The sequence below is a fragment of the Aythya fuligula genome, chromosome 5, assembly GCF_009819795.1.
Source record: "Aythya fuligula isolate bAytFul2 chromosome 5, bAytFul2.pri, whole genome shotgun sequence".
Classification (NCBI taxonomy): Eukaryota; Metazoa; Chordata; class Aves; order Anseriformes; family Anatidae; genus Aythya; species Aythya fuligula.
The window spans coordinates 18,640,843-18,666,988 of record NC_045563.1 but is presented as its reverse complement, the minus strand read 5'-3'; the positions used below and the strand labels follow the sequence as shown (position 1 = coordinate 18,666,988).

The window sequence follows — 26,146 nt, the reverse complement described above, 5'->3', positions numbered from 1 at the left end:
CCTTCATCTCCCTGTCCATTGTCTCCTGCTCCAGCACCTCTTGAGCCATCACCTCCTGTCTTTCAATTCCTGTCCTCCATCTCCCTGTCCATCATCTTCTTATCCATTATCCCCCTGTCCATCACCTCCCAGTCCATTGCCTCAGTATCCAATGTGTACTGGTCCACAGCCTCCAGGGCTATCATCTCCCTGTCCATTGACTCTTGCTCCATCACCCCCAGATTCATCATCTCCTGTCCTTCATCTCCCTGTCCATCACCTCCCTGTTCACTGTCTGGGTCCAGTGTCTCCTGATCCACTGCCTCCTGGGCTATCATCTCTCATCCTTCATCTCCAGGTCCTTCATCTCCTTGTCCATCATCTCCTGCTTGATCACCCCTAGAGCCATCACCTCCTGTATTTCACCTCCTCTCCTTCATCTCCCCATCCATCACCTCCCCATCCACCACCTCCCTGTCCTTAATCTCCCTACCCATTACCTTCCTCTCCATCACCCATCTCCTTCTACCTCCTCGTCCTTTTTTTTTGGGGGGGTGGGGGACGGAGAGCAAACCCAGGACCCTTGCGGAACCCTTGTGGTTTCTTGAACCACCCGGGCCACCTCGGGAGCCCCCCGGGGGGCTCCCCTTCGGGGAGGGATCTGCGCGGCGGCCGCGTCCTTCCCCGCGGGCGGAGCGGGGGCGGCGGCGGGGCGGGACGGGAGCGGGACGGGAGCGGCCGCCCCCGGCCACAGCCCCCGGGGGTGGCGACGGCAGCGGTGGGGTCGGGAGCATGCCGTACCTGCTGGTCAGCACGCAGATCCGCATGGTGAGTCCGCCCCGCCGCTGCCCAGCACCCCCGGGGGCTGCGGGGCTCGAGGGGAGCGCCTGGGGAGAGGGGAGACAGAGAGGGGGGCGATGGAGACGGAGGAGATGGAGATGGGGTGATGGATATAGGGGTGATGGAGATGGGGGTGGTGGAAATGGGGGGGAGATGGAAATGGGGGGATCCTCGCGAGCATGGCGCTGCTGCCCACAGCATCGCCCTGCACCTGCTACTGGGGGGCTTACCCCAAGGTGCTGGGGTTGCTGTTGGGTGAACAGGGCTGTGGGCAGCCACCCTTGCTCTCCTCCCTTCGTCCTGAGCCTTTGCCTGGGGGAGGTGGGGAGCAGGAGAGCACCCAGGTGCCCCTCCTGCTGCTCTGCTCCCCTCAAACAGTGAGCAAGATTGCTTGGGAAACTTGTTGCAGGAGCCTGTGAAAAGTCAAAGAAAGTAATCCATGTGTGCTCACTGTAGGTTTTTTCTCTTCCCCAAAAAGCCCTGCTGGCTGTGCCACGGTGGAAAACTCGGCCACAGCCAAAGGGCAGGGCGTTACTGGCACCAGGGTGGCTGCACAGCACCCAAAGCCACTGCAGGGACTGCAGCTGAGACCCGTTGTTCCCCTAAAAAGGCACAGAGGAAACCTTGCTTCCTAGTGATTGCTGCCCCACTGGCAGCCAGCACGTCCTGCCAGGCCCGCAGGAGCAGGCAGATGTCTAGAGGGTTCAGTTTTTGTTTTCCCAAGGGGAACGATATCAAACACTGTCTGAAGGCCAAAGTGCGATGTCGCGGTTTTGCAACGGGAAGGGTGCGATGGGGAAAGGAGCAAACCAACAAGCTGGCAGGAGTCTGGTGAGAGATGCAGTCTGTCTGAGGAGTTTTTTGTTGCACCAAAACATCTCTGTCTGCAACAATATTTGGTGTCACACCACGGACACGTTTTGTAGCGTTTCAGGGAAATGTACGCAGCAGGGTGGACTGAAATACCTACAGGTTAACGCACTTTGCCCTGCAGACTTTGGAAACTCTGCTCTTTAGCAGCACAAAGCAAACATTCACAGCCTGAAACTTGGCATCCAGCCACGGCTGGAAAGGGTCTGTGCTGGCAGAGCAGGGCGGGGATGGATGTTGCTGTCTTTTGCTGGCAGCAGCTGGGGTGGTGACAGGGACAGGTTGCTCGTTCCCCTGTGGCACACCTCCCATGGGATGAAGGCAGCCAGGATCAGATGCACAGGGACCAGAGGCTCTTCCTCCTCCTTGGTTTGTGTCTCCTCCATCTCTCCGTGCAGCTGAGCGTACTTGCATGTTTGCACAGTGCACGGGGATGTTTGGTTAGCAGTGCTGTGTGAGCACTCTGTAATTGGGGTCTGACAGAGGCTCACAGTTAATGTGCTGTTTGCTGGTTTGTAGATGGGTGCTGCCAGGGTTTTACCCTCTCTGCTCTTCAGCCTCCTCAGACCACATCCACCTGAGCTTTCCACACCAAATACCAATTCCCTACTGTTGCTGCTGTCAGGGTGCCTGGCTGTTTCATTGCCTACAGCCCCTGTCCTGAGCCAGGGCTGAGCTTCCTCCAAGGGGTGATGGAGAGGGGTCAGAAAGGAGCTGGGTGATGCTTAACTTGCTTTGGGTGCTACTCAGGGTTCAGCAGCCCCCTGCACGTTACAAATTACCGCTGATTAATGTAGGTTGATGATGGCAGTGCCAGCAGGTGGGGACATTCTTCCGAAAGTTTTCACTTGCAAACTTTTGCGTGTTGTGTTAAAAAAGAGAGTTAACAGGAGTACTAGCTCCACCTATTAGAATCAATTAAAAACCCTAAGTTTTTTTGTTGTTGTTGAAGGCTGTGGTCTTTGTTTTTTCTGGCTTTGGTGTTGTGGGCTGGCTGGGTGCTCCCCATCAGTGCGGGGACTGTCCAGAGGCAGGCAGTTATTCTGGAGGTCACGCTGGAGTTATACTTCTCCACTACAGCCTGTTACTTGGTTCTGGAAATTGTCCAGACCAGGAGTATCTCACAAAATAACACCTCTGGAGCACTGAGTGACAACGTCCCTGTCCCCTTCATGTGACATGTGTGAAAGCCACCTGGTGGCTTTGATGGGGCGATGACTCACGGCTGCAGCCCGCTGCTCCAACAGAGCGTGACTGCCCTGCCTCATCCCATGGGTGCTTCTCTGCCCGAACCACCCCACAGCACCTCCTTGTCCCCATCTTCTCACCCTTCCTTAATGCAGAGCAGTTCCAAAGCCACCCTCTGCCAGGACAGGCAGAGAGCCTCTAACTGGCCTGGGGACTCATTTCAAAACAGATTTGCTGGTTTTGTGTGATGAGGCCACGAGTCCCACCCCACTGCCGCCCTACAGACTTCCCAGAGCTGGATCCCAGGGAGCAGAGGCACCGTGAGCTCAGCCAGCAGGTGGCTCTCCAGGAGCAAAGCCACTAAGGTCCCCTCCTGGGACACGTGGGTGGCTCTGTCCTGAGCTGAGACACATTGCCTCTGCTCCTGCTGGCAAAGGAACCCACATCAGTGCTTTTAAGGGTGGCATTGGAAACCTCGTTTTCCTGAGGACACAATTCCCTTCCTGGTACCACTCACCGTCCCGAGGAGCGGGGAGGGTTGACCACGCGGCTGCACATCGCTCACCGGCTCTGCTGCCTTTCCCTGCAGGAGGTTGGCCCCACCATGGTGGGAGACGAGCATTCGGATCCCAGCCTGATGCGCTACCTGGGGGCCACCAAGAGGAACATGCTGGGGAACCACTTGTAAGTGCATTTCCGTGATGTTTCAGGCTCTCTCCTCTCCAGATTTACCCAAGGGCATCGCTCCTCGTATTCACTACAGCACCTTCCAGTTGCACACCCACTTTTAATCCCAGCACTAATTCGATGCTGGAGGGGCACACACGTGTCCTTGGCCCTGCCTCTTAGTGCTCACCCAAGGAAACGCTTCCTGATACATCAGGAGGTGATACTTTTTTTTTTTTCTCCTCACTGTGACCCCGTTTTAGCTCCTGACCCACCTTCTCCCCATCCTTACATGCTTGGGATGCTTCTGGTTGCTACCTGACGCATGTCCTGGCTGAAATAAAACAGGCACAGTGAGCACTTTAATCTTTCTGTATAACTATCTGCCTTTATCCCATCCCTAGCTCTCAAAGACAAACCTCCTCTGTCTTGTTACCATTTCCAGCCCCAAGATGCTCAGGAGCAAATCGAGTCCATCCTCACTCCTGCACAGCCTTGCGCTGGCCTGTTTTGGTGTCAAATGACCCCAGATGCTCATCCACAGCCTGTCCTGCCCACTCCCCACCCTAGCTTGAGTTTTCTCCCCGTTATTGAGCACCTGAGCCAGCCCCTTGTGACAGCTCCAGATGCCTTTCCTTGGGCAGCTGAGCCCCAGGGTTAGAGCTGCTCCATGTCCCCAGCCTGTGCGTTCCTAAGCCATACATATCTGACACTTCCCTGCATTCCCACGTCTCTCTCTGCCCACACCAAGTTTGACAACAGCTTTCAGCAGGGTGCAACTTGGAAATACTGCCATCCCATTTCTTACATCTTGGCCCACTTCCCTCCCCCCCCCCATTTGGTATCTCAACTTCTTGTTTTTCTCCAAGACTAAGCAAAACAACCCCCCTCCCAAATGCAAATTAAAACAGAGGGGAACAGTCAGATTTCTGCTCAAGCTTGCCCACTCGCGCCACAGCACAGAGGAGGAGTAGGAGGAAAACCAGGCGTGAAGCAGAAGGGGCTTCTTGGTCCCAGAATGTTCTCAGACTGCCGCCGGCGGGGCTGGGAAGACCCACCTCTTCAGCACCAGGCTGGCAAGCATCGAGGTCCAGCTCCTCCACTGCTGCAGCACCAAAAACCTAAAAGATTAAAGAGAAGGAAAAAAGAATAAAATAAAAATCAAAGGCTGTCTGGTGAAGAGAAACCCTCTCAAATGCAAACTCGGGCCACCTGCCTCTGCAAGAGGGCTGATCCTGACCTCTCCAATCGCTCATTTCCATCGCTTGCAGCTCTGGGGTGGGTTTGCAGGGCTGAGCCGTCTCCGTGCTGCTATTCCCAACCCTGTGGGTGGCGAGGAGATTGGCAGTAGTGTCAGCTTCATGCTGTTGCCTGTGAAGCCGAGCCCAGAAGCTGGCAGGGAGTTATGCAATAGGAGAAAGGAGACCCGAGGGGAAAAACAGAAGAGGCTTCAAGGAGGACAAAGCGTTCCTGAGATGGAGGTGACTCTAAGATTTGGGTAAGGGAACAGCAAAGAAAGGCAAAATGCGCCCCACACTGCCTGCCCCAAAAGCCAGGGAGGAGATGCAGAGTTGGAAGGAACAGGAGTGCCAGACTTCGCTTCTTTTGGGGAATTTTTTATTGCATCTCCTCTGCTGCAGCCTCGGTCTGTGGCCCGGTAGGTATTTTGGGCTCTTTCTTGCCCCACCTGCTTCTTGTCACAGCTTGTGTCACACCCAGGGTCACCCCACTGCTTCCCTGCAGCACATCTTCCCCGCGTGCGCTTGAGCAACAGGGGGTGGAGAAAACAACCCGGCAGGAATGTGGCTGCTGACACCCCGAGAGGCGCAGCGACATGCCAGCGGGGTGAGCCCCATCCACCCTTCTGCCAAAAAAACAATAAACGGCCAGGAAGGAAGGAAAGCACCGCAGCCAAGCAGGATTCTCCCTCTGCCTGGCTGCAGGGCTGCACTAGCAGTAAGCCTGGTGGTAGGATGCCACAAATCCTGCCCTTTCCGTAGCACTGAGTCCCAAAACCTTAAACATGACCTAAGGAGCTCAGAGGGAGCCTGAAAGAAAAGCTCTAAGCAGCACAGACCAGCTGGAGCACTGTAATACACAGATGTAGTGCTTAATTGTCTCTAATAAAGGGGAGCACGGATCCTGTTATGCAGTTCTGCACCAGCTCCTGCAAATGGCACATTGTTAAGCTGCATCAGCTTCCAGCACACATTGTCAGTCCCTTATCTGATGTGCAGGGGCAAAACCCCACAAGAATCTGGGTCAGGGAAGAGCCAGGCTCTGCCCAAGCCCGTGTGGGGTCAAGAAACCAAAAGCTGACCTTTGGCTGCTGCAGAACAGGGGCTTCTTGGGCAACCTGCATGCCCAGGTGGACGTGCATGTGTGGATGATCAGTCGGCAATGTCCTCCTGTAATTATAAGTGCCTCCTGTAATTATAAGGGTTCTTAATCAGTACTGCTGGGCCTGAAATGAAAGCTGACGCCTGCTTGTCAGATTGTGGGAGCTGAGGTCCAAGGCAGCCACTAGAGCCCTAACGTACCTGTTTCCCAGGGGCACAGTCAAAACCCATCCCCAAGGAAGCTAAAAGGACTGCTGTGCATATCACCAGGAGATTGCTCCATCACTACTTTCTATTTAAAAGTCATTCCAAAACAGGCTAGAAATCCCCACGTTTGGAGGATACTCCTGCTCCAGCTCAATCCCATCCCCACGCACCACTCACTTGTCTAGTTTTGGCACATCTGGGAGGCAAGGCAGCTAGGGTCATGTACTTACAACGTGCAAGTGCAGAAGTCCTCTCCCATCTGAGGCAACTTCTCTGTTCCCTGCTGGCTCTCAGCTGGGAGGAAAGGCTTTACAAATGTTCCCAGCCACTCCATCCTGATTCAGACGGAGAGGGTGGTGTGCTCGATACACGTTGTGTGTGATCTTTTGTTTCATTCAACTCAGAGTTGTGTTTAAGGCCCTAGGCAACTCAGCTTGTCTTCTGCTTTTAGCTCAGCCAGTCAGTTTTTTAGGCTCCTACAAATAGCAAACAATCCCTGCCTCAGCTCCATCTGCATAATGGCAATAATATTTACCAACTTGAACATGTGAATCCGAAGGGTATGTAGCAAGCCTCTTAGAGAAAGCATCAAGTTCAAAGACACTTATAATAATACATATTATCTTTACACCACATCTATAATTACAGCAAAGTATAGTCTGTCTTGAGAAACTGAAAAAAACTTTCACATCTTAGTGTCATTTTAGGCTTTAAAAAGTATTCACCACTATTAATGTTTTGCAACCTTAGAAACTTTGCAAATGCTTTTTGGTCTTTTTTATTGTTACTGGTATGAAAGTCAGGACAGGCTTTGTTACGATGCCCAAGCAAGATCACCAAAGATCCCATAGCCCATCATTATCAGCTTATCTGGCACAGTGAGTCATCTAAGAAATGAACAATTATGAAGCTCATCCCATCTGCTTGAATAAATACTGCAGCCCAAATGGCTGCGTTAGAGGAACGGAAAGGCTGCCGAAGCTAGTGCTGAAGGATACACTTGCTGTTTTGGCTCTGCTGCTTCCCAAGCTCATTCAGCACGTTGTGTGTCCATATTGTGCTGTTCTTCCTCTTCACAACCACCACCTAATTTCCTTGATGGTGAGAGCATTCTCACAGCCCTCAGGTCTTCTGCTGAGCCTGAAGGACCAGGTGGAGGCAAGGGTAGCTCCTGTTCCAAGCGCACAGGGCTGGCAGAAACTGTAAAGGAGCAAAAGCAAGGCAAAGATCCCAAGTATCGGTTCTCAGACATCCACAGGCATAAAACCACTGTGAATTGCCAGGGTAGAGGATCTTGTGCTCCACCTTATTTGGCAGCTGTGTTGAGCACAGAGCACTTCTATTTTTCCAAATGCCTAACGCCTTGCTAAAGGCAGCATATTAGTCTCCCAACCCCCAAATTTCAAGCACAGGCTCTCAAAAGCCCCTGACTCACAGACATGATTTGACATACATAGAATATTGGCCTCCCATTCCTTTGAAACACCTGAATCAGTCTGTAAAAAGCTTCCAGAACAGCCCAGCCGTGTAAACAGAGGCCCAGCTGCCAGCAACAGCAAACAGGGGCTGGTAAGAAGGAGGTATTGTGCCCAGCAAGTTGTTAGTTCGGTCTGCTACTTGCAGGAACGTGGGAACAGCTACTCTCATAGCAAAGAAAAAGCCCTAGCTGGTGTGTGCTGTTACAACACTGTTTGAAGCTGCTGTCCTACATTTTTTCCTGCTTTGCAGAGACTACCCTATTTTTCCATGGATTCTGAGCTATGCATACTTGCAAACTCCCACCGCTGCAGTTTCAGCCCAGTTAACCATCAACCATCATAGCTTTGTACAGCTGATCCCCAAACCACCCTTCAATTTAAAGCTGAATTCCATTCCGGGCAGGCTTTTTCCTTGGTTTAGAAGCTGTGGGTTTTGTCTTTCCCCATCTGGTTAACCAAGATGCTGCAAGACACAGGCAGTATGCCAGCTGCGGTCACTGCAGTGTTTTATACCAGTTTATTAGCAATGCAGACTCAGTGCCACAAGGAAATTCTTTTCTCTTCCTTCTCCACCTCATATTTCTCCTTTTTCCTGCTTGCAGCTGGGAGTACTACGTGGACGATGCACCACGGATAGTCCTGAACAAGCTGGAGAGGTATGGTTACCGCGTGGTCAGCATGACAGGCGTGGGCCAGACATTGGTGTGGTGCCTCCACAAAGAATAGCGAGGAGACTTCTGCACTCCATCTGGGGAAGGACCCTGCTGGCGATCACCTCACACAGGACTTAAAGCAAGCTTTTCTCCTTGAGTTATTTGTTTCTGTTCCAGATGCTCAGGTGTGGGGGGAGGAGTGTTGTAGGGGCAAGTCTTCACCTAATGGAAACTCACCATCCCTGCCATTTCATAAGGCCTGGGGGGAGGAAGCTATCCCAGCCCAGACTATATCAGGCACGCACAACAGATGGCTTTAACTCCACATTCATCTAAATGGCAGTCTGGCAAATACCATCCTTTTACATTTTAATAATCTATTTAGCATGCATTGGAAGGAGCTCAAATAACAGACTTGCCTGTCTGTTCCTCAGGGCTGTCCTGGGGGTACATGCTAAATGGGAGCTCAGAATATGCCTCCTCCCAGACCTAGGGGGGCAGGGATGGGAGGTCAAGCACGGATGGCATACTGCCTCCTCCCCAAAACGAAAGCAGGAACTGCTAACCTCACACCATGCTCTTTGAGAACCCCTCCACTCAGCAGCAAGGCCAATTTCCATCCCATACTGGATCATGGTTATCAGCATCAGACTTTCAGTCCAAAGAGTGCCATTCAAGCATAACATGGTGATTCCTGAAATACCTTAGATCAGCACAGAAAGGTTTTGTGAACATTTCAGGTATCGGCTCTGTAAACATAGCAGTTGCAGTGCTGGATTGTCTGGGAGTGGGCATCAATTCTGCTGTAAAGGTAACCCCAATAAAATATTTCTCTGAAGAGACCTATATCTTTGTGTGGTTTGTTCTGAGGTGCCCAAAGCCTGCTGGATTCACAGCTCCCAGCCAAGCTTTCAGGAATTACAGAGCTCCAGGTTTTGAAAGGTTTGGTGTTTGTTCAGATAACACCTCTCAAAATCCTGTCCTCTGACTGAGCAGCTACTCTGAGTACGCAGACTGACAGGGTAACACTTACTCTGAAGCTTATGCAGCCATCTTTCCCTGTTCTCTGGAAAGCACTGCAGTCACATGCAGTCTGTATTCCTACAACAGTTTTAAAAAAGGATGTTTATTGGCTTAATTTAAGAAACAGCTTTGGAAATGGAATGATGGGGAGGGGAGAATCCATACTCTCTCCTGCTAGGTGTGAGACTCTTCCTCATCTTCCCGCTTGAGCTGTTCAATCAGCTGCTGCCTCTCTGCAGCTTGGCGCATCCGCATCATCACCAGGCTCTCGTAATCCCGCTCTGAGACCACAGATGCCTGAAAGCAGAAAACAAATGCAACCTGTAAAGGACAGCACATATCGCAAAGCTCCCACAGGTCCCCCCTCCAAAAGCCACACTGAGAACACCCCCATTTGAGTCAGGCAGACCATTCATAGCAGTATGACACCAGGGAAATCAGGTAAGGTGTGAAAGCTGCCTGGGCTACAGAACATGGTTGGCTTCATAGCAAACAGTGCTACTGACCCTTGATAGTGTCAGTGGAAAGACAAAGGATAGGACAGGCAGGGTGCTTGAAATACCCTCTTGATCCCCAACTCCCCTCACCAGCTCACAGAGGTTGGATGGGGAAACACAGCTGGTTATTTTGGATGACAAGCTTGCTCTGCAAGTCCAGCACACACTTCATCCGTTACAAAGGCTAATGCCATAAAATCAAACCCTTGTGGTTTAGGCACGAAAGCAGCTGCACAGAAAAAAAAACAACAGGTACGTTCCCAAACTTGGCGCAAGAATTTCAGTTCTCGAAAAGCTCTTGGAGCCTTTCTGCTGTGTGTGGTAGCAACTGTCACGTCAGCTAAGTGGTGACTGCAGACTACCTAATAAATGTAGGCAGCAAATGACAGCTGCTATCTCTGAGCAAAGTGGCGGTTTTGGCACTCTGCTTTCAAAAGCCTTTTTGCGTTAGTAGGTGGCCTTACTGATTTCAGATGTATTCAACGCGCCGCAATGCTTGGAAACATTCATCTCATTCGTTTGACAGTTCAGGCAGAAATAAAAGCATCTTGACAAAAGGTGAACAAAAAATCACACTAATTTTTCTAGGAACTAGATTTAGTGGTGATTTAAGGACATCTTGAACAGAAAATAGAAAGGCTGAAGACAATCAAAAAACAAAAGCTTCTGCAGGAAAACAGTGCAAGGGTAAATTTGCTACCATGTGCCAGCAAAGTGGTTCCTCCAGCTGCAGGGTGCCTAGCTGTGAGGACAAAATAGAAGCCCACAATAGATGAAAAAATGGGGGAATTAAGAGACTGGTATGCTGTAATTGGTGTCTTTGGAACTGCGTGAATGAAATAACCTTTTGGTACTGCGCAGCACAGATTTCCATAGTGTTTGAGAAAGCACCAGATTGTATCAGACCTCAGTGGCAGAACGAGGTTTCTTCAAAGCTTCTGTCCACTAACCACAGATATTTACTGACATCTGCTTGGCTGAATGAAATAGCCTACATGAGACTCATGCAAATGAGTCACCCATACAAACCTGAATCACTACCTCACACTCTGGATTTACATTTAAAACAGAGAAGAGATTATTTCCGGCCTCATTTGGGAGCCCTGCTGATACAACAAGCCATCAGAAGTGACAGTAGGGAGAGCACAAAGGGAAGAAGCAGTCTGATTCAAGATGGGCTACAAGTTGACGTTCACACTGACTGTTCTCAAGCAATCTGGGTGCCTCTGAGGGAGCTTGCTTTCTCCTCAGGCAGAGTGTGGGCCGATGCTTTGCCACTTTACACACCTACTTCCTGCAATCCTGACAATTACCAATAGTGTAAAACCCAGTTTCTGACGTGGCTGACTCAGCAAGGGCTTGGCTCAAAACAAATACATACGCACAGGGAACTGCAGCCGGGGAAGCAGTGACAAGAGGCACATGAAGAGAAGGCGGCGTGGATTTTTACCGCTCTGGGTCCAACCTGGCTGAATCATCCCTGGACTTGCTTCTTCCACCATCCCAGCGTATTGGTGAGAGTGGTGGTCACCATTCTCCAAGAACTTCAGCAGTCTCTCTCCTCTGCCTGTTGGACTCAGGTGCCACTCCGACACAGCGTAAGTCTATTTTGCATTCAATTTTCCTAACACTTATCTTTTACATCTTCATTTTGCTGCTTTTTAAATTTCCATTCCACTATTTCTTTGGTTTTCTTCAGTGTGACTGAGTCACCAGATCCCTTCCTAACCACCCACTGAGATTTTTATACCGTGCCCTTCACCATGAAGGTGGCTGGTTACCATGGTACCAGAGTGCCCTTCTGTTCTAGATGCTAGATTAAATCTGTTCTCATGGTGACTGTGCCTTTGCTATTCTTCACCAGCTTGTTTCTGCAGCACAGATTTAATAAGCTCAGACATCGCCATTCCTTCTCCACTGAAGGAGGCTCCCTAACATGTAAGACGGGGCAACTGCTCCTGAACACAGGGATGTAGTGTGTGAAGTTTGCATTTCCTGCAATACGAGCTTCTCTGTTTTCCTTCCAGCTACAGGAACAGGGAAGGAAGAAGTTGTTCCTGTTGCGTGGCTTGCTGCTGAGCCTGCGACTGAAGTTCAACACCTGACTGTGAAGAGTCAGCATTTTCTTTCTTCTCTTTGCCTTTCATCAGCATGGATACTTGGCGGAGAGGATCCATTAAGTCCACAACGTTCTTCAGACGTTTCTCACTCAGGAGACACAAAAAGCTGGGCAACCAAGTCATTATCTTGAATCAGAACAGCCACACACTGGACAGTGATGGACAGTGCCAGAAGAGGGAATGCTTGAGGGAACTGAAGGACAAGTCTGATTACCTGTCATGTCAGAGTGAGCAAAACCTAGCCAAGGCACAAGCACCTCCTAAGCCTCCCCGGCTGTACCTGGACAGTTCTAGCTGCCCGAACATCATTGATCATACAGATTCTCACTCTGATGTCTCCTTTTCTGGTGCTGCTCATCAATACCACAAAGCCACTCAAACTCAGTTCCACAAGGAGCAGGCTACAGACTGTGGGACCTCAGAGACTGGTTCCCAGAATGGCACCACTCTTTCTGATCAGTCTGATCCTTTCCTGTCCTTCAAAGTGGATTTGGGGCTATCGCTTCTTGAGGATGTTCTGCAGACCCTCAGGAAACAAAATCCAAGAGATTACGCCATTTGAAGGTATTTATCATTTAACATATCACATATACCTACTGCTGGTGCCAGTTTCTCTAGTCCTAACAGGAGGAAGGATACTGCATCACCCCTGTTGTGTGTGGTCTGTTTTGTTGTTGTTGCCTTACCCATCACAGACTGTTCTTGTCCTTGCCAAGAAGTCCTCTGGAAGGGAGCAGACAGGTTCCGTGCCTAGATGAGAGCACTGTCTGCTGGAACCTTGTGGGCAAGTTTCCATTCTCCACGCTGGGAATTTCCCACTCTTGACTGTGCATCTCCAACTCACAGAAGAATGGCATTGTTTAGCAAAAGACTTGCTATTTGGGGGATGTGGCTGTGACACTGCAGAGCACGGACAGAAAGGGGTATGGCATACATCACTTGTGGATAAGCAGGCAGCTTTTAAGGGGACAGGAGCAATTGTTTTCTCAAAACCTATGGCAATGGTCAAGAGACAGAAACTGATGTTTCTTCTCCCACCACATTTGGATGTGAAGAATCAAAGCTGTTCCTCTTTTTTTTTTTTTTTTTTTTTAAATGTGAGTTTTTCCCCTAACTCAAGTGCAGTTGGCACTCCCAGCCTGGAAACAGGTAAGCATCTATATAGGCTCATAACGCAGCAAGAGCCATTCATTTAGTCTACTAGCAGAAGAAATTTCTCTAGATACTGCTGCTTGAAGCATGCATTGATCTATCAGCTGTACAGACATGGAAGAATAAATGCATCTGTAATTGGAAATGTCTTGTTGCCTCATTTCATTGGTAGCAAGCCAAACCAACAAAGGCCAGGCATCAAGAGCACAGGTCCCTTATCCACAGGGACCAAGACTTATCCTCTCTGGCACTTCAGGTTTTTATGAGGGTGGGGAAAGCAGCATTGCTCTGCTTTTCTGGGCTGGGAAACGGCTAGAGCTGCTGGTATTCTGTCCTCCCCTGCAAGGGAAAATGCACACAGCTCAGGACCAAGATCTAGTGTTGAAATGAACACAGTTCTTCACCCTGCAGGCTGGAAGTGCTCTGCCTGGCTGAATACCTTTTAGGCAGGATCAGGGGTGAACTATTAAGAAGACACTGCAGAAGCTACTGGGTCACCGATGTCTTAACTTCTTTCATAGCTAGATCAGATAGCAGGTCCCTTTAAAAAAAAAAAACAAAAAACAAAAAAACAACAACAACCAAAAAAACCCACTACAGACCTTGACAGCCATAAGCTTTGGAAGTAGGCTACAGCAAAGCGCTCAGATTGCGGAGAAGGCACAGACAGCTCAACCTACAGCCTGATAGGAATCTGGTAAAGTCAGATAACATGAATTTGCTGAAGCCTCAAAGGAGCTTAGAAAAGATGCAAGAGAATGCCAGACAGAAGGCGTTTGTCAGCACATTACTGTGGCTGAATGGATGGCCCAAAACAAATGTGGTGCACTGGTAGGGAGATACCATTAGTACAGACGCAAGGCTGACCTTCTCATGAAGAAGTGCTTCATGCTGTTGTAGAGGCAAAAGGTGCTCCTCACAGCACTGTATAGTCCTTGTATGCTTTGAGCCACTCAGAGCTGCAGCAATCAAGCAATCATTGCTCTCAAATTGCCTAGAGTAATAGCAGTTAAACCACAGCTTTCGTAATTCAAGCTTAACACTCCCATTCAGCTCCAGCAGTTCTCCGGAATCTGCTCGACAACACTCATCCCTTGCTGTGGGACTAAACAAGCCAGTAAAAACCATGGAGGCAAGTAATTTGCAGCTTGCCACCTCCTCACAACACAACCTTTCAGCAGGCAGTCTTGCTTTCCCCTAGGAACTGCTTCCAAAGCTGCCCTGGTCGAGCCTGTCTGTGGCTCTCTATTATTTGATGACTTTGGTGCACAGCTCCTGGCTGAGTACCCCACGCATAGAGCACAAGTGGATGAGTAGTGAGTGTGTTGCCATGAGAACAGTGCAGCTCTTCAGCTGTTTTTTCTGAAGCAGAGCAGGGAAGGAGCTTCATTTGCACCGAGTGGGAGCAAGCAGGGGGTGGAATCAGACAAAAATAGGAGCTACCCAGAGAGAGCAAAGAGGAAATGAGGGCAGCTTCAATCAGAATGAAATTAGTGCAGCTTGAAAATGAGAATGTAGTCTGTGATGGATGGAAAGCCAGACTGGGTATGAAAGGATAAGGAAGTAGATCGGGGCAGTGGCAACTGATACTCAAAAGACCTCATTTTGGATAGTCTAGAATTTAAGAGCTGAGAACAAAGAGGATAGGACACCTAGAAGCAATACAGCCAAGAGAAGTGATGACCAAGTTACATGTTTTGGAAACATTTTAGTGGAAGCAGCAGAGGGCCTTGAGGAAGGCATAGTGTAGGGAGTAGGAAAAGGAACCAGAGCAGCTCAGAGACCTTAGCCTAGACAGCAAGGCTACACTGCAGAGTTGCAGCTGCTTACACAATAGCAGTAGAAAGAAAAAGCATTGCAAATGAAACTCCTGGGAAAGGATACAAACCACTGGCCATAACTCCTCACCATTTTGAGAGCTAGCACAGGACTGATGAAGGTGTGCTGGACAGAAGTGAGTCACCACCTCCACGCAGCACGAACACCACCAGCTGCTTTAGCCTGCCCTGCCTTGCTGCTGGCTCCACCAGGCTAATCCTCTGCAGCAGGCAGACGCTGCAGTTGCAAACTAACAAAGCTTTGTCTTGGCTTCTTTCCACGACCAAAATTAGTCAAATGCTAAGTCTTTTACAGTTGAACCCACCGAGGCAAGAATCCATTAACAATTTTTGCACTGGTGACCCCCTCAGGTATGAATGAACTCTTCAGAGCCAGTTCTTGTCTCCACTAGTGAGGGACAGTCAGACTTGATTCTGCTTTTTCCCAAATCATCTTCTAATGCTTACCCAACTCTGGGAATTTGCTGTCTGCAGGGCTCACTGGTTCTACATCACACATGAAGATCTGCTTGGCTATTGAATTAAGATGCTCAAACTGCCTTGCCTGAGATCCCTGGGAAATGATGCTGGCTCAGCCCAGGCAGTTCAGACAGAATATACAACTCTAAACAAAACTACGATAGCAGCAAGGCATTCTGATGTGTAAATTCTGTAAATAAAATACCAGAAAAGTCAGGAGAGAATGCATTGAACAGTGTGTGATTGATATATCAATCACAAGCCACTACAATATTTAGGCCATGAACACATACAAAGCTGACAGACAGACATGTGGACTGAGGACACCTATAGCACATAAGGCAGGGGAAAAGGAGAGGGAAGGAAGTGTCACATGAAGTTTGAACTCGAACTCAAATAACCAGAAGATCTCAGGCCCCTTCACACCTTGTCTCAGGGAAGGAATTAGTAACTAGACCAGAGAACAGGCAAAACATGAGATATACTACACTTAGCTCTACAGCACAGAATTTAGCATGCTGTAAAAGAAGCAGATATAGTTCCTACTCCAAAGAGGCAACAGGAGCAGGGGGTAACTGACAGCCAACAATTGGCTGCAGCATTGCCTGCTCAAGGAGAGATTTGGCTTCTATGTTTAAACCACTAGTTGTTGCCTTTTACGCATTTCGTGACTGAAACAACAACTTTAGATTGATCATCTGGTGGAATAAACAGGAAGCAGCTAAGAGTTAGCAAACACCTTGTACCTGAAGCATCTACCAAGCTTTAATAGCACTGGTGAAGGCAACCCAATCCAAACAATAAGGCCTCTTTACAAGGATATTCAATATGACTACTTTCTTTTCCCTCCTGCAAACCCCAAGAACATACATGTAGGTTTGGTTTCAGCACTGAAATTCCATCCTCTTGTGATTGCAGTAACCAAATCTCTCTAAAGCTGCCTTCTAGGAGAGCTGTTTTAATGAGCTATCAGCCAGAGGTTTCCCACAACATCTACTAAATTCACAGAATGGCATTAGAGGCATCATGTTGAGGAAGAAGCATCCTTATTTTTCAGAGACACATTGTGCAAAGCTCCAGTTGCTCAAGTAGCTTGTGTCTCAGTGTGCTGCTACTCAGGCAAAAGGTCCTTTAAAAAAGCCACTGCTTCAGCATAAAAAGGATCATGAGAAAGCCAAACCTTTCACTAAGAGCTTCTTTTCCAGCTCTGCGAGGAATCAATGCATCTTAGCATAAATGCAAAGCACGCTTTTAAATTTGGGTTGCTATAGAAACAGACTAAGGTAATAGCAGCCTATGTTCTCCTTACCTGTGAAGTCCTAGGCTGACTACTGCTGTCAGAAAGGACAGTGCTGGGATTGTTCTGAGGCTGGCCTTCCAGCCACGAAATCTTTAGAGGATTATTTGTCAGGCCAACTTCATTCTTCACAGCCATCTCCTATCAATGAAAATATTCCATCACCATCTGAATTTTGGGTCACGCTCCCTCACATTTCACTAACAGTCTTAAGAGATTTTCTATCTCAGCCTGTTATCAATGCCAATGAAGATTTCACAGCTGCCCTACATGATAAGCACGCTTCAAAGCTCATACCCACATCAAGCATGGACAGAACATACCACTGCCAGTACTTCTGATAAACAGGGCACAGACAATTTTTTTCCCTTTTTTTTTTTTTGACTGTTTGAATATATCAAGTGAAAGAACAGTGACAAGGAATAAAGAGACTCTTGTAGTGTAAATTTAAGTTGATGGAACTACTAAAACATAAGTAACTGATGCATTCTGCTTCCACAGTAACATGAATTATTATAACTCACTGTGAGTCAAGACATTTAGATTTCTTTTAAACTGCAAATGCCTGATATAACCTCTAAGACTCATTAAGCCCATCTCCACAATTGGTAATTCACCCTCAGTGAGAGCTGGTTAAATAGCTTAATGTCTGCTCTTTAAAGCAGTCTCTTCCCTCAGCTGCTTACCTGCACAGCCTGCTTGTTTATGTGCATGATCTGCTCTGGGTTTATGCCTCAAGCTTTGACACTCCCTTCATGCATCTATACCTTTAGACTCTCATTACCCTTCTCCACTGCCTTAATGACAAGGCAGCATTTCCAGGCTGTCAGACAGCAAACCCTTCCCTTCTGAAGCACCTTCTTGCCCACTTTCCACTGCACACATCTGTGGTCTCCACGAGACTTACAGCAGCCTTAACCGTAGCAAATTCCACAACTGCACTCCCAGTCTTCCTACTGGAGATCAACAAATTTAGCACATCACCATACTGTTAGGAGAGAGAGAAAAAGAAAAGTTAATAACGAAACAAGAAGTTTACATATGAAGCAACTGCAAAGAAAGAGGGTATCTTCACAGACAGAAGGCTTGAGCTGTCACCCTTTCTGTCTTGCACAGGCTCCCATTCATCCCAACCCATCATAATTCCTGTCCCTTCAGGAAACAGTGCTGGAGAGACATGTAGCTACACACTTTGCTTCCAGTGAGCCCTAATGCAAGAAGGCTGTTCAGCTTAGTCAGAGCTGCAGGAGATACTCATATGAAGGGAAAATATAGACCACATGCTGGGGTTAATCAGATCAAAGGTTTGTCTATTCCTGCCTCCAAACTCCCCACAGAAGTTAATGCATAGTGCTTTAAGTGAAGGTAAAAGTGCACCATAACCACACAGCCTGTCTAAACCTTATAAAGGATATGAACCATTGAAGGGGAAGAGTTTGCATTTGCTCTGTTTCATTAGGAGTCCCTGCTGGGAACAAGACAGAAGTGCACCTCAGGAGCAGTTACAGATAATGGATTGTGCTGATAATCTCTGGAAATGGCATGATCAAGAGGGCTCAGCAGAGAAGAAAATGAGCTACTCTGGTTTATATGGAGCTTCCCAAAATTTACTATCCATTCTTATAGCATTGAGAGCAGGGAAAGATCACGGAATAGAGAAACAGACAGGACCTTTTGGAGAATCCGCAACAGAACATCTTTTGAGTATCCCCCTCCTGTCTCATCTTCTTTCCTGCATTTCCATTTTAGCTGGGAAACAAATGCAACAAGTTAATTTTGTCCAGCTGAACATACGTTGCCACACTGAATACAGCTCATACCACCTGCACAATAATCAAGTTTGCTATTTACAGCTACAGTCCCAGAATTGCCAAGACAATGACTTCAACATCAGCATGAAAAGGGAACAAATTATTTGTGGAACAGTGAGAAGAGCCTAACTGGAATTAAAATGAAACTTGAAGGCATATTAACAGCTATATCAGGGTAAAAAACAGAAGTTTCTCAGTGCCTAAAGCAGAGATGGCTGAAAAGTTCAGAGCAGAAAGCAGAGGAGAAAAAGATAGGGGAAGAAGGGTGCTTTAAACACAACAACACATGCATGGGGGAGCTGTTGGCATGCATGATGTGCATTAAGTAGAGGAGATTCACCACCTCTGTACAAAGGGGCATGCCAGTTCAGCAGAGGAGTCCCTTGCGTTTTCCAAAACTCCAGAAGTTCTACCAGTTTTTACCAAAACCCATCTTTCTAGAAATGTCTTACTTTGAGTTTGGGAGTTATTCTGCCTTCTGCTCCATTTCCTTCTTGCCTGCCTACAGAGGAGAGAGAAAATAACGATGAAAAGGACATGGTTAAAAATTCATCAGCTAAAGAGCATTAGCACAAAATTTGCCCTGAGAATGTAGTAAGCGCACTTCAGGATTTCTTTTGCACTAGATCAGTTCAGCACCCCAAAAATATTACACAACAGTGTCAGTACGAGCTATAATGTAAACTGAGTATCAGATGCCTGCATTTTTTCTTTCCATGATGCCCAGGCTGCCCATGATCAAGGTCAGAAAATAGCTGAGTTAAAAACACAAGTGTGAGACATGCTATATTCTGTGACATTTCTCCCTGCAAAGCGGTTGTGCTGGTAGGAACAAACGAGGAAAAATAAGGGAGGACAAAACAAAAATGCTAAAACATAGCTTAAGAATTTAATCTGGCCCTGCAACTAAATACTTAATAGTGAAATACTTCATAGCAATCTGCTCCTGTTCCAAGGACCAAAAAGTGATTTATGGTAACTAAATGCTCAACACCCTTCCCAACTTCCAATAAGTGAAATTAAGAGAAGTTAGCGTGGGCTGAACAGCTTACAGACTGTCATACAGGAAACCAACCCATGGTGACGCCAAAACAGTTTCTGCATCTGGACCTCTGGTGCTATTTTTTTTTTTTTTTTTTAAATTATTCCTTAGAACAACCTTTTTCCTGTGAGAAAGCAGAAAATCTTGCACTATGTCAACAGCCAGAATGCAAAAGGGGTAGGAAACAAGAAACAGCAAATTTTTCTATTGAACTGAAGCCCTAAACAGCACTCTAACATGTTTTGAAAAGCAGAACAGTATATAAAACTGCATTTTAAGCACACAGAAATACAGAATACTTAAAAAAAAAAAAAAAAAGGCAAATCACTAGAGAAATGTGTGGATGGGAGTGAGTTTCAAGAATCCCAGAGCCTCATTCCCTCCAAGGGAAACTAACCATAGCTACTAAGCAGCCCATAAGATCTAGAGGGAGAAAATTAAATTCCAGGAGGTAAAACCTCAGCAATCACAGACTATGCAAAACTTCATTCTCCCCACTGCGTCTCTTTTGGATACTAAGAATTTTCATGGGGATACATAGGTAATAACCCCAATGACATGTGGTGGGCTTATTTTTTGGCAACCTTGAATCAGTCCTTATTGTGTGTGCAACACTGACTGCTTTAATTGTGACAGATGAGTTGGACTTTAGGTTTCCTTCCAGCACACCTGTGGGGATCCACATCAGACCCTCCACATTTAATGCTTTAGAATATTTATTGAAGAGGAGCAAAAATATGCCACATAAGAAAAAAGCCTCACAGAAAAGCTCCTCTTTTGACTTATCCCTGAAAAAGGTGCTAAGTCAGATCCTATACGTGGCAATGTGACCAAGTCAGAAGGCTGCATTTGCATGCAAGCCCTGTTCCACCTGCAGAGAAGTAAGAGTCCTAGGGGCAACTTAGTTTGGCTAAGGACTCCAGTCTCACCTATTCTCACCTTGGATGCGCTGCTCTCTTTCAAGCCGAATCTGTTCTCGAATGAGCCTCTGCTGCTCTTCAAGCTGACGAGAGCCTTCTTCACGCAGCCGTATTATCTGGAGCAGAGGTAAGACAGCATGGATATTTCAGTGCACAGTTCCACACTCGGCTCATGCCAACTGAAGACTGCCAAGGACCACTTTTGTCTTATCCCCATATCCTGGGGGCAAACCTCCCCCTCATTCCCCCATGCCAGCTCCACTGCTCATATAATTGCACCCCTCGTGATTCTAATGACACAGTCCCTGCCAGCCAATATATACCCCATTAACTGTTACTCTCTACTACACAAAAGAGTAGACAAAGAACCCCAAACCCTGGGACAGCAACATTTGCCAGACTGCTCCACATGCCTCTTTCACAGAGCCCATTAATCCAAAAGGCTGAGTGACTGCTACACAGTTTTTTCATCTCTTCATGTGGTTTGCATCATGAATGTAAAGTCTTTCAGCAGTTCTTCTCAAATGCAGTTTAAGAATTTAAAAGTGATCATTACCTCTTGTTCTAAGGTCCTTGTGATCCGGATCTCCTCCTCTTCACTGTCACGGGTCTGAGCTTCTCGTTCCCTGGCTTCAAGATCTGCAGAGAAAAAACAAAATTAAAACAGTGCAAAGCGAATTTTCACTGCTGACACTGCTGTCCGGAGGTGGAGGGAATGACCCCAAACTTTGCTTTGTCTACAACAGATTCAAAAGTAGAGACCTGATGCTCTGCTCTCTCTCCTCAGCCCAGGCACAGCCATGTATCAGCAGTCCTAATGGTCATCAGAAGTCACACTTGCCATCCCTAGCTATGACTACTAGAGATTTCAGATGGCTAGTAGCCATGTTATACTGGATGTAAAAAACAGCCATCACAGATGAAGAGCAGTTTAACCATTAGTGGTGAATTCCAGCAGCAGCAGAAATGCAAGCACCCAGCTAATGAAGACTCCAAGCCCAGAGAAAATTAAGATTTATTACCAAGCTTCACTTTCTTTCTCTTCTCATCAAGTTTTTGTGTCCTTTCTGCTGCTTGCTTTTTGGCTTTTCTCACTTTGTCATATGCCGCCTGTCAGAGATCCAACAGAAGAGTGTAAGTACACATAAAGCAACATGGAAAAAAATGAAAGCTGTGAATAAAGGAGAGGTCAGATACTGAAACACTGCTGTAACAAGAGGTGAAGCATTTTCTGCTTCTTGCTAACACTTCTAAAAATGTTGGCCGTTAACACAAATATCCTGAAAATTAAGAGGCCTCAGGATTTCCAGACAGAGCCTGAAAGTATGAGGAATTCTAGGAGTAAATGCAAAGTGGAATGTAGAAAAAAATCTCACCCATCTTTAAAGGTGGGAAAAATAAATTTTTTTCAGAAGCATGCCAAAAATAGCTTTAGGGGCACTGGAAACAAATCAGATTTGGCTTAGGGCATAGTTTTATGATTAAAAAGGATTTATTTTATGTGAAGAATTTACTTGCAGGACAGATGCTTGACTTACATGAACATATCAAGAGCAAAGAGCATCATTCTTCAGTTGCAATAGCACATTAACATTCACATAGAGAGACTTAAGAAGCAGGGTAGACTGGCAGCTTTACTGACATCTGCTCAAACCACTGAATAATTTGTTAATTCCCCTTCAGAGCCTTTCTGTAGTAGGTAAAGCATGGCCCTACACAGCAGCTCAAACATCACTTGAGCATTTTCCTTGCTTGAATAATTGTTCATGAGAGCTCTGCTCTTGGTTTTAAATAAGAAAGTGGTATTTTCCCTTCATGAAAGCAAACCACTTCCTAAACACTTTTTTCCTTTTTAAGTGTAGAAGCCAAAAACTCCTTGGATACCAAAAGCACCATTGCCCCTTGGGTCAAACATTACAATCTTTGCCAATATTTGAAAAGAGAAGAGCTATTTCATGCTTTTAAATCTTACGATCTATAAATTTAATATACATTCTCTCAAGTAGATGGATATCCAGATGGATAGGGTTACTTGCTCATACTGGTCTGCTTTCATTTTGTTTTTATTCTTTCCTTTCACATATTTGGATTACTTTCAGGCCTTGAGCAGTAGGCACCCAAACACTTCCTTGCAGCAAGAACAGAGTCCAAGCTACATCTGGCAGTCTGCAAAGCTTGTGCGGCAGAAGAAGAAAGATGACTATGAGCTTTTCACTTTACAAGTCTCTCATGCCCCATTGAAAGAAGTGTTTTGAGTCCTAAGTGATAACAAATCTAGATACTATTTATGTCAGACCTTGATTTCCAGCAAACTGCAAATACACTGTTGTCACACAAATTTAAAGCACTCCTGAAAGTGGTGGTTACTTTTAAAAAGACAAATATATCCCAGTTGAGCACATTATTAAAACAGTGTCTCACATGTGCCACAAAACAAAGCTACTCCCAGCACATCAGATCAGGAAAAAAACATTTGTTGAAGTCCTTACCTGGTGCCTACTATTTGGTATCACAGACAACAACAGGGTACAGACAAGACTTGCATTCATGAAAGCTCAGTTGGAGAAGAGAGCACAGAGCAAGGCAGACAGGATGAGATTTTCCACTACTTCTCCAGCATGCACACACAGAATAACACCACACAATCCCACCATTATGGAGGGAGAGGCATCCTTACCCTTGCTGCTGCATCTGTTAGCACAGCTAACGCCTGAGACAGTTGGTGGAAGACTTCCGCTGGGAATTAGAAGAAAAAAGGGTAAGATGCAGAAAACCATGGCAGTGGCTTGGAGATGAACCAAAAAAGACAATCCCTTATGGAAGAGACCTGCAGAACATCAGAAAGAAAAAAAATCTTTCCAAAGCATTTTGTAAGCCAACCTATAACTAGAATCTGGTTATCTGGTTATTAAACCTGTGCAAACTAAGAAACAAAAACTGCAACCACTTCTTTTTAAGAGAAGCCTTGCAAACATGAATTCAATAGAACCCATCTACAGACACAATTCTTCAATTTGCAGCCAGACTGAACATTACAAACAAATTGTCTCAAAAGTAGCTTTTCAGCCCGAGATCCAAACTCTCCATTTTACAGCAATATTGTTGACCCTCTTCCTGGAGGAATACACACAAGCTGGGGGTCTCCCCACACACTTAAACGACCTTCCAACCTTCTGCATACATCAAAGCCTCCAGCTCTATTCTCATCATCACTGAAAATATTTTTTCCTGGTGGCAAACCCTACACTACAGTTTTAAAACTTCAGTCTATAAGACTGTAGCCTATCAATTTGGAAAACACAAGACACTGAACAATGTTTCTTCTGAGGTGTCTTGATGAACAGAGTCCTTCCAATTACTGATATAAATGTAAAATACTTTAAAAAGTATTTTAAAGTAAAAATTTAAAAGCGTGTTATTGAAGTTCTGATTGTTAGAGGCATAAACTAAAATAGTGACCAGCCAGTTAACATTTAAGACAGCCAAAGATCCATGGTTCAGGTATCACGTGGGAAGATTTTGAGTGGTACAAGTAAAACTTCAACACTGACTTAACACTTGTATTTTTAAAATAAGCATGTATGCATTCAATTTTAAAACCCTGAGATACCTGATAGTGCTGCAAAGAACTCTTAATCCTGCATATGTACGCATTACATGACACAAAGCCAGGCGTTCCCTTAATCACATACAAAGAGACCTGACGTTAAACAGTTGAACACTTCCAGGAGTCTCCACACGTGAAAATAAACACGACTGGTTTGCAGCCATATAGTTTCATCTTACCTGCTCTGGGATTGTCTGGGTTCTTATCTGGGTGACATGTCAGGGCCTTCTGGCGGTACGCTTTCTTGATCTGCAAGAGCCAAACAGAGATCTGCCAGTTATATCATTTAGTCCACGTTGAGACTTGAACTTGGAAAAAAAACACACTACAGAATCAAAAAAGCAACTCAGGGTGGACCCCTTGGGCCTGGCAAAAAAATAACGTCCAGTTCTGATGTTGACTACACCGTTAATCCATCACACTGAAAATACCTTTCCCTGTTTTCACCAGTCTCCTGCAATAAGGCAAGACTTCTGAAAAGCTCAGTTTTCTACTTCAGTGCAACGACCTGCCCTTTTAGATCACACTGTTTTGCAAAGATAAGCATTTGAGCCCAGGGTACTTGGTAGGCTGGCAGCCACATTTTGAATGAGTTTGAGCTTTTCAAAGCTGGAAGTTTTACCTCTAGGTACACTGTATTACAACAGTCAATTCTCCTGATCATCAAGGCCAAGTCTGGTTCACAGAGGCAGTTTAGCCAGAGGGATACCAGTTCCTTGCAGCTATAGCTCTTTGGGACATTTACTGAGCAACAATTGAGCTTGGCAAGGTGAAGAAATTTTGACCGAAGACTGCTTAATCTCTTCTACACTTCACAGAAAAATTGACAACTTTATGGGCTAAGTTACTAGTAAAGTTTTTAATAAACTGAGCTCCCATTCTCAAGGAAGCATCTGCATGCAAGAAAGGAAAGGAACAAAAGCTGCTCTGCTCAAGTGCCAGTTTTTTGTTAGATTGTGTGGAATTAGTGGTGGCCCAACACCACCTGGTGGACAAAGCTGATGGAAGGAAAATGTGCAGCTGAAGCCTCACAGGCCTAATCCTGTCTCTTCCATAAGAGAGACTCCAATGGACAGCGAGTTAAGTCACCACTATGCCAGAAGCTGTTTACATGGCAAGTTCAGATAAGGCTTCTCTAAGCAATGAAGTTACTTAACAGTTTTTCTCCCCTTTGTTCACATCTTTCAGCAAAATCTCTCCGAATACAAATGGTCCTTGCATTGGTTGCTTCACATATTTTACATCAAGGATCAGCACTCTAAAGTACACTTGTCAATGTAAGGCACAACATAACTTCCTATTTGTAATGTCCTCCTCCTTTTTTCAGCCCCAGTAACTAGCTCAGCAGTGAAACTGATACCACCTGAAGCCCTTCATCTCATTCAACCCTATGAATTAATTGTATTTGGCTTGTTCACCTGTTTTGTGTTTACAACAGAATTTCCTGTTAGCCCCTGGCACATTTGCTGGTTAGGCAGTCCTTCAGTTCTGAGTTTTACCTTATTGTACTTTTACTGCTCTTTACCACCTTAAAAAAAAAAAGTGAGAAAGCTTAAGGTAAGAAAAGTTTTCCTTTTAACTTCGTTCAATTCATAGTTTTACCCTGAGAGTTACTTCGCTGGAATATGTCACCTTCCCAGTTCAGTGGTGCAAGTCATTTGAATGTTTAGCACTGACTTAACTACTAAATTAACAAAACAACATAACCATGTAATTCCAAACCCGCAAAACTAACGAGATTACTTCCAGGAGCCTACAGCGCCTAGAACGCCCTCTAGCAACTGGATTCCTGGCAAACACCGGAGGAACTTTGCTTGTGAGAGTACATAAAAGAGGCAAAAAGAACCAACTGGCTGGGGCTCGCTTCAGGAAGAAGCCTGGTACCAAGCGGGCGCTTGGAGCAGCCGTGAGGGGAGGAGGAGAGCAGCCCCTGGCCCTGACCCAGCCCCGAGCCCCCTCCCGGCCGCCCAGGGCCAGCCGGGAAGCGGCAGAGCAGGGCCGGGAGCGCCCAGGACGGCTGAGGGAAGGGGGCGGCCTCGCCCCGAGCCTCCCCACGGCGCTGACCTCCTTCTCCGACGCCTTCTCGCCGACCCCCAGCAGCCCGTACAGGTCCAGCTGCAGCAGGTCTTTATCGACCGCCATCTTGGAGCGACCGGCTTC

General features: G+C 46.7%; 3 protein-coding genes across 6 annotated transcripts; 2 read left to right on the top strand and 1 right to left on the bottom strand.

The window, feature by feature from the left end:
- The first annotated feature begins 750 nt into the window (after nucleotides 1–750).
- GCHFR (GTP cyclohydrolase I feedback regulator) lies at nucleotides 751–9,062 on the top strand. Its single transcript, XM_032187725.1, has 3 exons — nucleotides 751–807; nucleotides 3,467–3,561; nucleotides 8,170–9,062. The coding sequence occupies exons 1-3, from the start codon at nucleotides 772–774 to the stop codon at nucleotides 8,291–8,293; spliced, it is 255 nt and encodes an 84-aa protein (XP_032043616.1). The 5' UTR covers nucleotides 751–771; the 3' UTR covers nucleotides 8,294–9,062.
- On the bottom strand, nucleotides 6,311–26,146 carry DNAJC17 (DnaJ heat shock protein family (Hsp40) member C17). 4 transcript variants are annotated; one of them, XR_004253288.1, is made up of 13 exons: nucleotides 26,051–26,146; nucleotides 24,166–24,235; nucleotides 23,057–23,115; nucleotides 21,402–21,489; nucleotides 20,936–21,018; nucleotides 20,399–20,495; nucleotides 18,870–18,919; nucleotides 18,278–18,355; nucleotides 17,514–17,594; nucleotides 16,619–16,747; nucleotides 9,409–9,540; nucleotides 9,254–9,321; nucleotides 6,311–6,565 (listed from the first exon to the last, which is right to left on the bottom strand). XR_004253288.1 is itself a non-coding variant. In XM_032187722.1 (12 exons), exons 1-11 carry the CDS (start codon nucleotides 26,126–26,128, stop codon nucleotides 9,418–9,420), a joined length of 936 nt encoding a protein of 311 aa, XP_032043613.1. In that variant the 5' UTR covers nucleotides 26,129–26,146; the 3' UTR covers nucleotides 9,053–9,321; nucleotides 9,409–9,417. The 4 variants fall into 4 exon arrangements, 2 of the variants coding, with proteins under 2 accessions (XP_032043613.1, XP_032043612.1); XR_004253287.1 differs by lacking the exon at nucleotides 6,311–6,565 and adding an exon at nucleotides 6,671–7,289; XM_032187722.1 differs by lacking the exon at nucleotides 6,311–6,565 and having other exon boundaries at nucleotides 9,053–9,321.
- On the top strand, nucleotides 11,892–12,422 carry C5H15orf62 (chromosome 5 C15orf62 homolog). The gene has a single exon (XM_032187723.1). The coding sequence runs from the start codon at nucleotides 11,892–11,894 to the stop codon at nucleotides 12,420–12,422; it is 531 nt and encodes a 176-aa protein (XP_032043614.1).